Source organism: Diadema antillarum, unplaced genomic scaffold, assembly GCF_040938485.1.
Source record: "Diadema antillarum isolate AM-2024a unplaced genomic scaffold, OU_Dant_1.0 scf00000002, whole genome shotgun sequence".
Taxonomy (NCBI): domain Eukaryota; kingdom Metazoa; phylum Echinodermata; class Echinoidea; order Diadematoida; family Diadematidae; genus Diadema; species Diadema antillarum.
Genome location: NW_027270891.1, coordinates 50,980 through 66,571, shown reverse-complemented (window position 1 = coordinate 66,571; position 15,592 = coordinate 50,980). Strand labels below are relative to the sequence as shown.

Sequence of the window (15,592 nt, the reverse complement as noted above, 5' to 3'; positions counted from 1 at the left end):
CAAGCAAATATTTACCGTTATGATTCTTTGCATCGCAAATATCTTGCATGACATTACCAGCAGTTTGCCAGGTGTAAGCTTTAATGTGGTCACATTATCTGTGGCATAGAGTAACATAACAGCATCTTGGCAATTAATATGTTTCAATATGCTCCACTTGCCCTTAGTGGCTATAAGAACCTTTTTGCATTGAAAAGCTTGGTGGGCAAATTTTCAAATCATGAACAAAAGTGCTGTGTGAAATCCATTCCTGGCCAAGCAGAGGTGAGACTTGTATTCCTGTCAAATGCTGCAGAGAAGTCACAGATTCCCAGAGGTAGTTGCTTTTTCCTTTCTTTTTTTCCCCCAATCTCCTGCATCTAAAAGAAACAGTCTTATCCCTGCCAAAGGCATTTGGGTTTGACTAGCATGGAAGAACTTGGCTTGCTTGTTGATGAAGATATGGCAATGTGCAAACGAGAACTTTGCTGGTAATTGGTGAGCACATTTCAACTCATATTTCAATTTTCTGGCTTCAAGTTTTCATTGTTTCGGCACTGTGATGGACTTGGCAATGAGGCCCATAAGTGCTTTGTTAACGTCACCGCTACTTTTACGAAGTTCTGCCAAGACCTGGTCTCGAGTGTAGCCCATGTCCACCAGCTTTTTCACATCAGCTTCAGGAAACATCCTTGCTGATGCTCCTGATGAAGATGAAGATGAGGAGGAATTTGTTGCTCTGTTGCCTTGACTAACAGAGGATGTTGATGCTCTACTTGCCCCTAAAAACAAAACAAAACAAAACAAAACATGAACACAAACTTTTCAAGAACCTAGTTATTGTTTGTTTTTCCTATTTTTGTTTTCGTTTTTTGTCCACCAGGAGACAGATATCCTTATTTCAAAAATAAAGCTCAACAATTATCACAATATTTATGACTCATAATGCAAAGACTCTAAACCCAAGCATCTGTTGACCCATTCCAATACTGAGCTTTGAAAGTCTCGAGTTGGGAGCCAGAGATTTTGAGAAAACGGCCTCAAAACAGGAAATGTATCTAAAGATGGAGCCTACAATGAGAACCAATCAGGCAGTCACCTACAGTATCCTGGTTTCTGGGATCAGTTTCTGGGATGTGGTATACAGGATGTAGTCAGACAGACAAAGAGATCTCCTTTGATGCTTTTCTTTATAACACAAAGTTATGGGCAAATTATTTGATTGAAGGCAAGAATAAACTGGCTGAATTTTTCCTCTGCAGTAACACCAATACACATCATACACATGCTGCCATGCACATGGAATACATGTTCTCACCCCAACCACAATACTAACTTCTGGCAAGTAAACACTATGGAACCATTTCCAAAGAGCAGAGAGATTATTCTCTAGTCTTGCTTCATGGTAAAATTTTCTTTCAACAGCAATACCATATCTCCTAAGTACAATGTGAATGAAGCTGAATGTTACCAAATGAAACTAGAGTTCCATCAAATTTCTCATCACACTGACAATTTGAGCTCTATCTGGAACACTACCTTACATGATATGCTATGGAAGGGACTGAGACAGATCATACCTGCATCCTCTGCTGATTTAGCCAAAGCCTCTGCCAAAGCCCTGTCTTCATCTTCCCTCATTGGTTCATCTGAGAGGGCACTAGATCCTGTCCTGTCGATGATGGGAATTTCTGCCTCACTAAGGAATGGTGTTTCTGTGCCTGTTGTTCCAATCACCAGGCAGTTTCTCTTTAAATCTATACAACACTGGTAAAAACAACAACAAAAAATGATAATACAAATAAATACCAACCATGCAATATGTTTAAGCACCTTCATTACTGTTTGTTTGTTTGTTGTTGTTGTTGTTTTTTTGGGGGGTGGGGGGGTGGGGACTTGCTCTTGCATCCACAGCAATGCTGACGTGAAGAAACAAAATGACACAAATATTTAAAATTAACATGACTCTACTAGCAAACATAATAGGAATGCCAGATCTACATGAATCTGTAAAAGCATGATTTGTCACACTTAAAAACCATACAGAGATTTATTGAATATAATGTGAACTTTCTGGTATATCTTATTGGTATAATCTTTCAGTTTAATATATTGTACAGTATAATATGCCAGTGTTTTACTAAATCCTGGTGTAACCGGTTTTTCTAAATACCATGATTTGATAAGGTATCGTGCTGGTCAACACCAAGTCATATGTACACTGTACTCCACATTCCAATGATTAAAGATGACTGCAGAATGGATGGCTGTAAGTAACTGTTTCCTCACTTAAATTTCCGCATATAGTTTGGATGAAACAGTCATTGTCACGAAGTGCTTTTAATCAGCAGTTACATATTACTGTACCTGAACAACTATATATACATGAACATAATGTGTCGTAAACATTAATGATGAATGATAGTAAGTGTAGAAGGAAGTATAGTTCAACAAAGAGAAGACCATCCTTTTTGTATGGGTCCTTTGATTTACAACAGATGTGCTTTTTCTTTTTGTGTAGCTTCTGTAGGGGATAAAGATCTTCAAATGCATTACTAATCAGGGAGGTACTTCAATAATCCGGTCAAGAAGGGATTAGGAATATACACATCAAGTAACAGGTATCCATATTGATGTATCTTCTAATTAATGCAATGTTACATAGAAAAAATATTAACTGATTTACAGACATTGGTTACATGACCGTTCACTGTTATTCTATCATCTATTGCTCCTCCTAGGACATGGAGAGAACTATGGGTAGGTAAGTAGAGGAACTACTTACAGTCAGCTGGTGCTTCCAGTACTACAATGTATTTTCTAGTCTCATTTAATCAATGTCAGCAGGCAGTTTATGATTGTGCAATGGAAAACAACAACAACAACAACAACAACAACAACAACAACAACAACAACAACAACAACAACATAAACCCAGTCTTCTCTTGGTTATCTATTAAAAAGCACTTTTTAATGACAAAATAGTCATGGGCAAGCTCAATGAGATGAAACTGGTAGAAAAAAGAAGTGTGTTTAAATATACCTCCTTCTCAAGTCCATAGTATAATACTTGGGTCAATTATTAAGGAGGCAGTGTATGTATACCTGATGTCTTTTGAGCATATCTAGACCAAGAAGCATGTCCATCGGTTGGTCCTCTAAGATTGAGAATGAAGACTGGAGGAAGTCATCACCGATCTGAATCTGACCTACCAGTGAAAAGAAACAACAATATTACTCATTGGTACGAAAATTTCTCACAAAATTCCATTACATCTTAAAAGATCAACAATCTAAAACCACATGGTCATTGGAATGGAGTAAAGGAGAGACATGCCAGAGATTATTCTGTCATCTGAATTCCTGAATTCATAAGGTAATTCAGTAAGTTTAACCACATACTGACCCGACATCAATAATCTACAATGATCACTTGGTCATCTTGAATTCCTATATTGAAAGTATCACATTGTTTTACATGTTAAAACACATTTGACAAATCTCTGAGCATTTCTGCTACTCTGGACCACATGCAATGGTGGTACAAGAATTACAGACCATTCTTCAGTATTCTCTACTGCAGAAACTAAATTGGGGGGGGGGGGGGGGGGAGGGAGTTGCAGCCCCCAAGATTATGCTAAATTAAGCATTTTTTTTTGTTGTATGTGTGTGCAGCAGATTTTAAGCTCTAAATCCCTAATTGGCCTTCACATGCACTCAGCTAATTATTGAGATAACGTAAACCAGAAATGATACTAAAGGTGATTTTATAATGCCCCTGGACAACACTTCCGTACTAAAACACTGCCAAGAATAACAATCAAGAGTCCTGGGAATCCAGCATTCACCCGAGTATCACCAGTTTTCTTGAAATACCAACATTCTAGCAGACTATTACATAAGTAAACAAACCATACTCAGGGTGCTTTGGCGACCACCAGGGGGCATGGTGTCCATTTCTATGTATGCTTTCATACCAGCAATAATACCTGCTAAGTTTGTACAAAAATTTGACCATGCCTTTTAAAAAAGAAGATCAAAATGTGAAATTTGGCCTCCAATTTAGTCCCAGTCCATTGGGGCCAATCCTTGCACCCCTCCACCCCCTGGGGGTCAGGTGAGCTAAAAAAAACCTAGAAATGTCGCTAAGGCGACTGGTATGCCTCCGCCATAATGCATGATTCTCCTAATAGGTCTATAGTACATGTAGTCAATGTGTGATTACATTTTCACAAAATTGGCAAAGTATTAAAATGGCAAGTTTGTCACAAATGTGTTGAATGTTCACCTTCCTTGACCTAGGTTTAATTGGATGAATAGGAGAGCATGTATTTGAGGATTTAAGGACTTTAACTTGACTTTGACCCATTCATAAGTTTATGTATTGAGTAATTTTCAAGGTATGGAGAAAAAGTGCAATTTCTGTATTGAAAAGTACATAGTTACCATTTTAATCTGGCCTTTGACCCTAAAATTCATAGGATAATCACTGTCAGGCAGAATATGCATAAATATGTAGTTAGTTTCAAGATAACTTGAGCCATTTCCGAGATATGGAGGAAAAGTTAGTTCAGCACTTTCCCTTGATCTTTGACCTTTTAAAGGTGCATGGTCCCCGTGTTTTAGTCAAATGCGTACGCGGGCGCACTGCGCAAGTTTCCTATAGAGACCTACGCTATCGACTCCTCTTAAGCGCTTACGTTTTGGCCCACTTCCCCGAGTCCGAAGAAGTCCGATTCACTGTAGTCAGTGGTCTGATCACAGTTCGGCTCATGATTCGGCTGAGGGGGATGACAGCTCTAGCAAACTTCTTTTGTGATGTCATAATAACACGCATATATGCACGCACCCTGGCATTACTACAGACTGCGCAATGCGCAGAGAAGACAGCGAAGGCAACGTTACTTAGCAACACCTACGCACTTTACTCTTGATGACTTCAGTAATCTTTGTATCAATGCTAACGGTGATCAGCAGTATCATCAACAGCGCCCTCTACACTACCAGGACTATGCACCTTTAACCTTTGAGGCAAGAAAAAAAAGAAAGCTTCCAGGGAATCTCTATTAGGTTATACATGCATACACCAAGTGTTTAAAAAAAATAATGATCCTGCTGGCATTACATAAATATGAGGGAAATAGTAAAATTTTGAAGTGTTGCCCTTGACCTTTGACCCTATGAACCCTAAATTCTCTAGATAATCACTGCTAGTCAGTACATGTATATATACTACAAATCGTTTTTCTCTGTACCTTATGTTGTCCACAAAATTCATTACGGACGGACGGACGGACGGACAACCCGAAAACATAATGCCTCCGGCACCACTTTGTGACGGAGGCATAAAAAAAAAAAGAGTTACCCCAATCCACAATACATGTAATCTGTATTATCTTCTATTAAAACAAAAACAAAACAAATCAAAAAACAAAAACAAAAACAAAAACAAAAAAAACACACACACACAAAAAAAACCCACTAACAATCTGTTACATGCATCATACTATCATGGAAGTTCATTGTCCAAAATCATAAATCAACAGGTCAAAAACTAAAGGAGTTAAACTAATCCACGATATCTTCACACCGCATCAAAACCAAATTTTTGATAACATGGCAATATATGGTTGAACATTAATGAGAAATAAGACTTGAAAATCTACATATCATTTGAGGCATATGCCACATTTCAAGTCAACTGTTAAACTATTGAAATCTAAGGTATAATTTAATATTCTAAAGATCAATTGACCATGCACTGATTCCTATTAATATACCCACTTAACGCTTCAATTGGAAAAGGTATAATAAACTTCTATTTCAATTTGCTTCTTGAATTGTTGTCAGAGAAACTCTTTGGCATAATATTGGTGTCATGTTTGATTAGCCCAGGATTACACTCACTTGCTGAGTGTTCATAGAATACATCTTTGAGTGTCATAGGTCAAGATAAATTCACACCAACCTAGGTGGACTCTGCCAATGATTTTCTGGGTGCCAACACCTTTAGCCACCCCTGCCCAGCGTTTGTCTACTAGCCTCATGATGTTACACCTCTCTGCACATGCCTGGCTCATAATGGTCATCTGTGCACCTGCAAAGAAATAAACCCTTTAAGATGACGTATACATACCTCATTACAATTAGATACAATTTATGATATATATATATATATATATATATATATATATATATATATATACTTTCATATCTACAAGTATCCGTTTTTTTTTATTGATTCAAGTTGTAAATCTTATCGTATTTTGCATTCATGTTTGTTTCAATTCAGTTACAAACCAATGACTATAAATGATTACATATATTTACATCACAATATTTCTTAAGGGATCATTTTCAATAAGCCTTCTTTGTGCTTCTCATGATTCCGCCACTATCATATTTGACACCATGTATTTTTGTTTGTTTGTTTGTCTGTCTGTTTGTTTTTAATGCAAAGTTTGTAAACCAATTATGAAAGTGGAAATAAATGAAATGAAATGAAATATAGACTCAGTAAAACAAAAAGAAAGCAAACACTTTTTCAAGTTTATATTTCTCATAGAATATTTGGCTAAAAGTTAATGTTTTATGTACCATATCCATGGTAATTCAAAGGGGAATACTGAAGATATTATATTATATATGAAGTCAAAGAGTAGGACACATAGAACATATTGTCGTTTACATCGTTTAAAATGGCCTTTTTGAAGTGGAGTTAGAGGATATTGAAGATTTACACCTGTCACCCCCCTGAAATCTAGATCACAGCGTAAATTTCGAGGCTTTGCCGATGACGTCATGGGGTGAAGGGAATCGCACAAAGTCTCGAGCGCCGCAGGCCCCCACGCGCATATAATGCATGCATTGTATTATACAAGTTGTTGTAGATACCCGGTATTTGCATATAAAAAGAAAGTTTTGAAAGTTTGTTTTTTGATAATGACATCGTATGTTAAGATCAGTGATGATCAGGATGATTTCTTGGTGGAATTTGAATGTGGAAGCGATGATGAACTGAGTGATATACACTAGTGATGATAGCGATGATGAAACTAGTGATGATGACCCTGGTGAAGTTGGAGAGATAGATGTTGATGACGAGCCGCACGGCGGGGCGCAGGAGGGAGACGCTGCGGGTGAGCTAGGAGGGGAAGGCCCAGGGCGGTCCGGTTGAAGCGGACGGACTTCCTGAAGATTGGCAGTATGAGCCCTTGCCACACGGCAGGCCAGGGGACAATGCTGGTGACGCAGGACCAATGCCAGACAGACTTCAAAATTTAGATTGGTGAGAGTTGTTTTTATTCTGAACTGAAAATGAACTGAGCTTAGTGCTGACTTGAACTCGTACTTCAGAGCAGCAGTAGGACTAACAATTTAAATTGGGCTGGTCGCTGTACTAACTTGGGTCTAGGGCCTACTGTAAGATTTTAGCTACGTTCAGAAAATAGAAGTCCATGTCAAAATTTCGGCTGTGTGATGAGCTTTGATGTAAAATGTGAGACACATTAACTTCGTAATATCGCTCTTGACTCAGGTCTCAGTGTCATCTCAGTACAGTAGGCCCAGGTCTTTCTATCATTAATTTAAATCCTTACGTAGGGCCTAGCCTGACCAGACGCAGCTGTGCAGCGACTGGGCTGTGTAGAGCCTAGGCCCTAGTTATCCTTCACGCAATCTCAACTTCGCAGCTCGGCCGTATGTAACGTTAAGAAGAGTGGATTCCCGAATTGCCTACTCATCGAAGATCGACCATCCTCCTCCCTCAATGGCTTTCTCACGTGTAAAATCAAAAATACGCGTGGGCTGGGGCGCAATACGCTGGAACATTCGCACATGAATACAAATCAAGAAAAAATAGGGGGATACATGTAAATAACTTGAGGAAACAGGAGGAAAAAGAATTAAAGAATATCCTCATTAAGGCAGTAAATACACGTAATTATTGTTAACACCGGTCTATTTGCCCATTCACTGGATTTACATGCTTTTCAATGGGAAAACGGGCGGTCGGTTTAAAAAACATAGGCGCCTATACCTATACTAAAGTTATCACGGGCGCACGAAAAAAAAAATAGATCTAATCATTCACTCTGAATTTTGGAATAATAGACTGCAAATTAACCCTTGTATGAAAAGTTATCTTTTTACTGTAGCGCTATGTAAACATCGCATTATAATTCAGGACGATTTTCGTCACGGAATAATCAACGTCTTTCACGATACACCACAGCAACTTTACCCATTAATTCTACCGAGCAAACTAAAGAGAAAATCGGTAAAGGGAAGCACAAATTTGGTATTGTACTGTGTAGTAGAAGGTCTAACATGAGCATTTCAAACGTTTGCGATCAAATCTTGTGATATATCAACATCTTCTAAATCGGAGGTGAATTAAGGTGAATTTCTTAGCGTTTCTACATTTTTGTGTCGCATTTTTGGCGAATTCGGCCCGTAACAACGCTCTGTAGATCATGATATACTAGTAGGCCTACCTTAGTATCTAACTATACACAGCCCAGTCGCTGTAAGTAGTGCAGCGTCTGGTCGGGCTACGTAGTATCATATCTTATCACATCACACTCACTCCGTACTCCCGGTCACAGCTCATCAGCATTCTATCTAGCTTGGAACCCTCATAAATTCACTCACGATCCATTCATTACTTCACCGAGTTCATCAAAGTTTTATCACAATCGATGAAAACCGCAGTGCTCTGTATCGTTTATTTTATCACCAGATAGGCCAGCTGGCCTAGTCAAGACTTCCACTTAGCCGATGCCCGCGCATTGCGTAGTATCTAGTATTAGCGATCCACATACGCCAAATGTTTCGCGAGGTTTTTTTATTTTCACCAATTTTGCGAACCTGGTGCTTTTTGTGAATTTAAAAACACGAGAAAATATTAACTCTCTTTCCGTATAGCGTCCCCCTTCCGTAGTGTACTCCACAACCACAAATTCAAGCACTCGCGAAATTATTGGCAAGACCCGATTCGCGAAAAAAAGACTCGCAAAATATATGAAGTACACAGCTGTAGTAGCACCAAGGAGCTGCTGATAGTACGTACCAAAGAGGTACGAAGCCCAGGCTTCTCCACTCTTTGATACACGAAGGCTACTGCACAGGGACATACGCGGCTGGTGATGGGTGCATGCATGTGACTGATTGACTATGAAGCACCCACTACAGGCACTAGGCCTGACAACTTCTGTATTCGTGGCCTAAATAACACGAAACAGACTTTATTTAAACGAGGAAATGTATGATTTCACAGGAGAATTGAAGTAGAAAACAATTCTATTTCATTTTTTGCGACATTCTGATAAAAAACGTCTTGGGATTTCGGGGTATGAGCCTCGACATCTCGCTCTCATCGGGAGCATACATAGGTAAGCTTAGGCTGTTGTGTGATACTTCCGCGTTTGCCCTTCACCCCATGACGTCATGGACACGTCCCCAAAATAACCACGGATCTTCCGATTGAACATGATTCAGGATACAATTTTTCTAAGCAGCCGTTCTCCAAAACGCAATTTTCTAAATGGATGAATTAAAGGCCGCTGTGTTTAACATGCTCTAAGCTTGAAATGGGGGAATAATCCAACATGTTATGCGTTTCCTTTAGTATTCTGCTTTAATTGGCTGTCAACCTGGTAGGTCAATAAAAAGGGAAACTTTATGGATGAGTGAACACCTTTGTTTCTCTTCTAAGGCACAAAAGTAAGAATTGCAAATATGAACAAGTTGTCATTCATGCATAAGTGCTCTTCCATATAACAATAAGAACAAAAGATGAATTAAATACATTAATCAAGGAGCAAAATTAAACCTACGATCTCTATATCTTTGAAGCCCAACATACATTTGTATCAATAGAGGCTAAAAACACAGGAGAAAAATGAAGAATCTTGTGTCAAATCCAAATTCAAATGAAACAAGAGAAGAAGCAATATCAACATTTGAAAATGGTAGGAATTTGAATTGTTCTTTTCAAATTATGAAAATTGTAAATATTTGGTTCTTAAATTTATCTAATGAATTCTTAAATTACTAAATTAAACAAAAAATTATGTTTATTTAATTATCTTTGTGCCATTACTTCCTATATTGTTTGAAGTTTGAGCGGAGAGAAAATTCTAATTTCCCCCTTGCATGTCCATAAGGGGCATAATGAGGGTCCGTCCCTTTAATTAAAAGTTAAAAGCCTTACTGACCGGAATCCACAAAGGCCTTGACAGGATGACCATTGACCACACAGTTGATATACAGCATGACCACTTGACCGAAACTCTCAGGTGCATGTTCCATAGCGGTCTCCATGTTATCTTCCACATTCTGTAATCTAGACAATATTGAATCAGACAGAGCACCGACTGTAGCGAGACACTTTATATCAAGATATGATTCTACTATATAAACACACAGCCATACTAATTGGCGATGCTTTATACTCACTACAAAGGCTGGAAATAGATAACATGAAATAGGACCTTGTATCACTTTCTCCTGCTTAATTCAGTGGAATGTTCCTAACAAGAAAATTGAAGATTGGAAAGAAATAATTTAAAGTATCTCAAACTTTGGCTTTTTGAGGAGCACTTTTGAAAGCACAATTTTCCTAGACAGCCTTGGTCACTTCTCCCTTTATTGCAAAGTATTCTGACCTTTACTCTGCCATTTGCTTTCTTTTTTTTCTTCTTTTCAAAGGAGGGTCAGGACCTCTGTCTGTTTTCTCCACATTGTTTTCTTTTTAATTCTATTTTATTTCTTTTTTTTTTAGATACTGCATTAGAAAGTCTCTGAAAGTGAGTTTTCAAGTAGAATTTGTATATATATTCATTTTAAAGCTTTAGCATTATCTAAATCTATATTTAATTTGATGTACCGCTTTTTTTTTCTCTCTGTGATTCAGGCCTAGGAAAAAAGATTTTTCAGATAACAATTCTTATTGCACATATTTAGAAATGCATGACATATGCTTGAGAAATTAGCTGCAATTGAGAGGTCAAGAGTCTATTCTTGCCTGATTGCTTCAGCTATCTTGGACTGTGCATTTGGGTCAAACGGGTCAGCATTCAGCATCAAAATCCTCTGTCTCTCTCTCTCTGCTTTTTCTCTCCGCTGCCTTTCTAGAACTTCTCTGAATTTTTCTGTAAGGGGAAATAGAAACAAAGGGGACAGCAATGATTTGAGAAATTAAACATAAGCGTTATCTTAGAAATAGGACAAAGATGTGGCAATAATCATTTTATAATCCTTTGTATCTGAATAATTTCTTCAAGCACTGGTACACATTATTACAGCATTTAACTTCAAATATGAATAACTGGAAGTCATGGGTATCCATTTCGAAAGTCTCCCCCCCCCCCCCCACCAAAATATATACATTTCTTGAAAATATACATGTTGGTAGGTGGCTCAATTAGGTAAACATTTCTTGAAAATACACAGATTGGAAGGTGGCCCCATTACTCCCCCCCACCGGGGAAAGTGGGTAGGCACTCTATTTCTATTATCTTCAAGGTGTATATATTCAAATTAGAGTTGGAATTTTCAAAGAAAGTTTTTTTAGCACAACTACGTGTATGTACATGCAAGGGGGGGGGGGTAGGGGCTATGCACCCTCAAAAACAAACACACTAACAAAACAAGAAGCAAAACATTTGAGTAGGAAATTATCATATCGCTGATGTGTTGATTCCAACTCACGCAGGTTGCCCTGTTCTAAGGCTTCTGCCAAGGGAGGGTTTCTCTCTTTCAGGATGGCCCTCTCCGATGGGTTGGCCCTCAGCATCTCCATCAGTCTAGCTGGATCCTCCTCAATTGGTTGAGGGCGCACTGAAGGACCAGTACCAGGGGCCCGGGCCTGAGCGTGACTGGGACCAGCCATTAAGCCTGGGATCCTCACACTGCTAAAGTCTGGAAGTTGTGCAGATGCTAAAAAGAACAAGACAAACAGAATTCTAAAGGAATGATTCATTTCTGTCATGTATTAAGATTTACAGATCATGTTTCTTTTCCTACAGGCTGGCAATGAACATTTTTATTCACAAATGAATAGAGCTGTTCCCTACAACTAAAGGCAGGACAATTCACTAAAGCATTCATCAGTTCTGGCTATGTAGGGAAAGCCTCCATCAAGCTTTGTGGTTGTTAATGTAATCTTTTGTGAACAATGCATGCATAGAATCTAAACACATAGAACAAAACAAATGGTCTATTGCAGAAACCCAATGACCAATAATCAGAATCAGATCATATTGTGTTCTGTAATTAGATATTAAAAAGATTTGATGTCACAAACAAAATACTGCAATGATCAGAGAGGATACTCGGATCACCTAAAAATGAAAACAGAAACATAAACTTGTGTACGTACATCCAGCTTCACGCCCAAATGTAAAATACATCTTACTGCTTTGAATACTGGAACCTCCTGAAAGCTCATAATTAATTTTTTCGTTTGCCTTTTAGAACTGCTAAACAGAATGAACATATCATGTACAAGTATTTAGTCAGAAAGTAGACCACTATTGAATCAGTGAACATCACCACTCGGTGGATAGCGACTCTAAATTCTTCTCACTGACTATCAAGACATGGTGAATGATTTCTCTACCAACATATTCAATTCAAAGCTTGATACCATAGGGAGATCATCCACCGCATTCTCCTACACAACATTAAAATTACTTGCTGTTCAGTTTCTAAGTTTTTAATTTGCCATGTTATAATCCTGCAGAAAATATGATTTGCTGCATCCAATCAGGAATGAATTTCACTGATCTTTAGCCTTTAGAAAAAAAAAAAAGGCCCTGCAGCATAGTTTTTATTCCACATTGCTCATCCCATATGGGTCTAATAATGGTGACGCAAGTGGTGCAAGGGCAAAGGAGTGGCTTTGGCAAAGGGAGGCCATTCTGCAACTTCCTTTTTGTTAAATCTTATTTATGATTTCTCACTCAGGTTCACAAACAGCACCAAAAATGGGGATATGTGCATGCGGCATGAATCTTCCTGTGTTTCACATACCAGTACCAAATTTGACAGAAATAAAAATCTTTGATGTTCCAGTTTAAGTAATAGATCCCTTAAAGACTCTTGAACAAAACTTTATACACACTCACATGGGAACAGAGAGACAGAAGTCCATGATTCACTAACTTTATTAACCCAACTGGTCCCTGTGTTAGACCCCAAAATCTCGGAGGGAACGGGTTAAGAAGCAAGAACTAGAGACTTACATGATGATTGTTGCTGCTGCTGAGGAGGCATCATCATCACGGGTTGAAGCAGAAGTACATCGCCTTCGATAACGCCATATGCTTTCAGCGTCTTTTTCATGTCCAGCATGGGACGTCCATTGAAGAGAATGACGCATTGACTGGAAGGCAACCCAACTTCCACTTCAACCAGCACCTTGAAGTTTTCTAACTCAATCTCTGGACTCACTTCCACCGAGATGAGGGCACCCTCTAGATTAGCGATGCTTACTTTCATCCTTGTTGCATAAATACCACAACTATATCTCGTCTTGTCTGCTGTCTAACAGCTGAAAAAAAGGAAAAAACATGTACGCTAAGGGTCTGGGTAAAAGTTTATTTTGTCATAATCAGTTGCAAATTACCGTATACCTGTTCTTGGAGAGACTTTTGCTATCTGTATGCTTCTTTTCTAGATCAAACACTGTGACAGAGTCTTCCCACCAGCTGATGTAGCTGGAGCACGGTGACGCCGATCTGAGAGAATGGGATCGTATGAGGAAAGTGAGCATTGCCCCAGGTCTTGGTTGTAGGTTTTCCCCATTCTTTGTGAATTCTCTTTCATATAAAATAGTTGAGATAGTCAAGAGTTATAAATACCTAGGGACAACAATGGACAGTAAACTTTCTTGGACTGAAGAGTGCAGATCTGTTATCTCAAAAGCCCGGACTCGTATATGTACTCTCTGAGAAAACTGAGATCACTCCACATTGATAGAACAAATCTCAATCTTTTCTACAAATTAGTTGTTGAAAGTATTGTACTGTTTAACTGTGTCATCTGGTTCGCGGTTTGCAGGAAACAAGACTTCAAGAGAATGGAAGCTATAGTGAGACAGGCTAGCAAAATCACAGGGGAAAGTTACGACCTTACCAAGGAATGTACAGATCAGCTCGTCAATATGGCAGATGGTATTATGTTAAACAAGAATCACCCGCTACATGATTATTTCAAATTCCTACGATCAGGCACAAGACCACGTTCTCTGAATACGCACTCCATGTGATATTTTGTAAATACACTACTCATGGAAATTGACTGGTGGAGCACACATACGGCTGCACACTCTCACACACGTCACACTACAGTGCGTAATCTTCAAACATGAAAACTGCACTTAACGGAAGAAGAAGAAATGGCATACTCGTGAAATAGGCCCCACCACTGCGTGTCCGTACTAATACTACTACGGCTGCTCGCCTATTTATACTCGTGAATTCAGCCCCACCATGTGGCATTCATCGGTAGGTAAGCACGGCGGTGGGGCTTCCTTCCACAGAATAATACTCGTGAATGCGGCCCCACCAAACGGCGTTTACGCGAAATTGCTACAGCGGTGGGGCCGATTTCCACAGCATAGAATTTTTCGTCCTCACTTTCTTCTCGAAAGGACTCCCTAATGTCCCTCGACCAATTTAACGGCCAATTTAACCATAAATACAACCCTACCTAACCCTAGGACCTACCCTTGCTTGCTAATGCACGGATGCACGCGCACTGCGGTGGGGCCTATTTCACGATTTTGCCGAAGAAATGTCATACAAATCAATATGCAGACTCCTTGGCCTTTGTTCCATATGCAATCAGGATGTGCAATAACAGCTGCTGATTTTTGCGTAAAGTGAAGGGAGAGCTGTAGCTAATTTTGTGTAAGAAGGCAGGCGGGGGGGGGGGGGGGGGGGGGGGATTTTTGATTTTGTGCATTATTCAAAACACATGCCACATGGAAGAATTTATGGTTTGTGATTTTTTGAATAAAACAAGTGAAATAAGATTACAAAAGTAAATTGATTTTTTTTTTTGGGGGGGGAACATTATTTTGTTTTGTTTTTCAGTTTTTGTCTTGTACGTATAAAATCATTTTGCTGTGAAATTAAATTTACCTGATTAACAAATAGTTCATTTTGTAATTTTCATTAGCTAATCCGAACTGAAAATAGTAACAGATGCCTAACCTGCTAATTAGATTTACCTGTCTTCCCGTCCAACTTCTTCGGTGTCAGAGGCCGATGCGCGATGGCCCGGCCCCTCAGAGGTTAGGTATCGGCCCGGCCCACACACAGTCGAGTTGCCCACACGACACACTCACACAGGCAACGTGTTTCTTCTGCAGTTCTGCCCTTTTCTTTTAGGTCATGGACGCATAGATTGCCCTGATGTTTCTAGACTCTTATGGCTCAGCAGAATGCGCTGCACACCCATCCAGCTACCATAAACGAGTTGCTCAAAGTTCAAACTATAAAGTTGAGTAGTAGATCTGTAATTTTAGCAGTCTTCATGAGCGACATTGTCACACAGTACAGGCTACAGCTATGGGGCAATATCTTATGTATGTACAGCTAGTTTA

The 15,592-nt window shown here is 39.1% G+C and overlaps 1 protein-coding gene across 1 annotated transcript; it reads right to left on the bottom strand.

Moving 5' to 3' along the window:
* Positions 1–239: 239 nt before the first annotated feature.
* Positions 240–15,547, bottom strand: LOC139730042 (protein DDI1 homolog 2-like). The gene is made up of 9 exons (XM_071640988.1): positions 15,218–15,547; positions 13,227–13,534; positions 11,692–11,919; positions 11,006–11,132; positions 10,197–10,324; positions 5,948–6,076; positions 3,085–3,188; positions 1,560–1,746; positions 240–761 (listed from the first exon to the last, which is right to left on the bottom strand). The coding sequence occupies exons 2-9, from the start codon at positions 13,480–13,482 to the stop codon at positions 523–525; spliced, it is 1,398 nt and encodes a 465-aa protein (XP_071497089.1). The 5' UTR covers positions 13,483–13,534; positions 15,218–15,547; the 3' UTR covers positions 240–522.
* Positions 15,548–15,592: the final 45 nt, after the last annotated feature.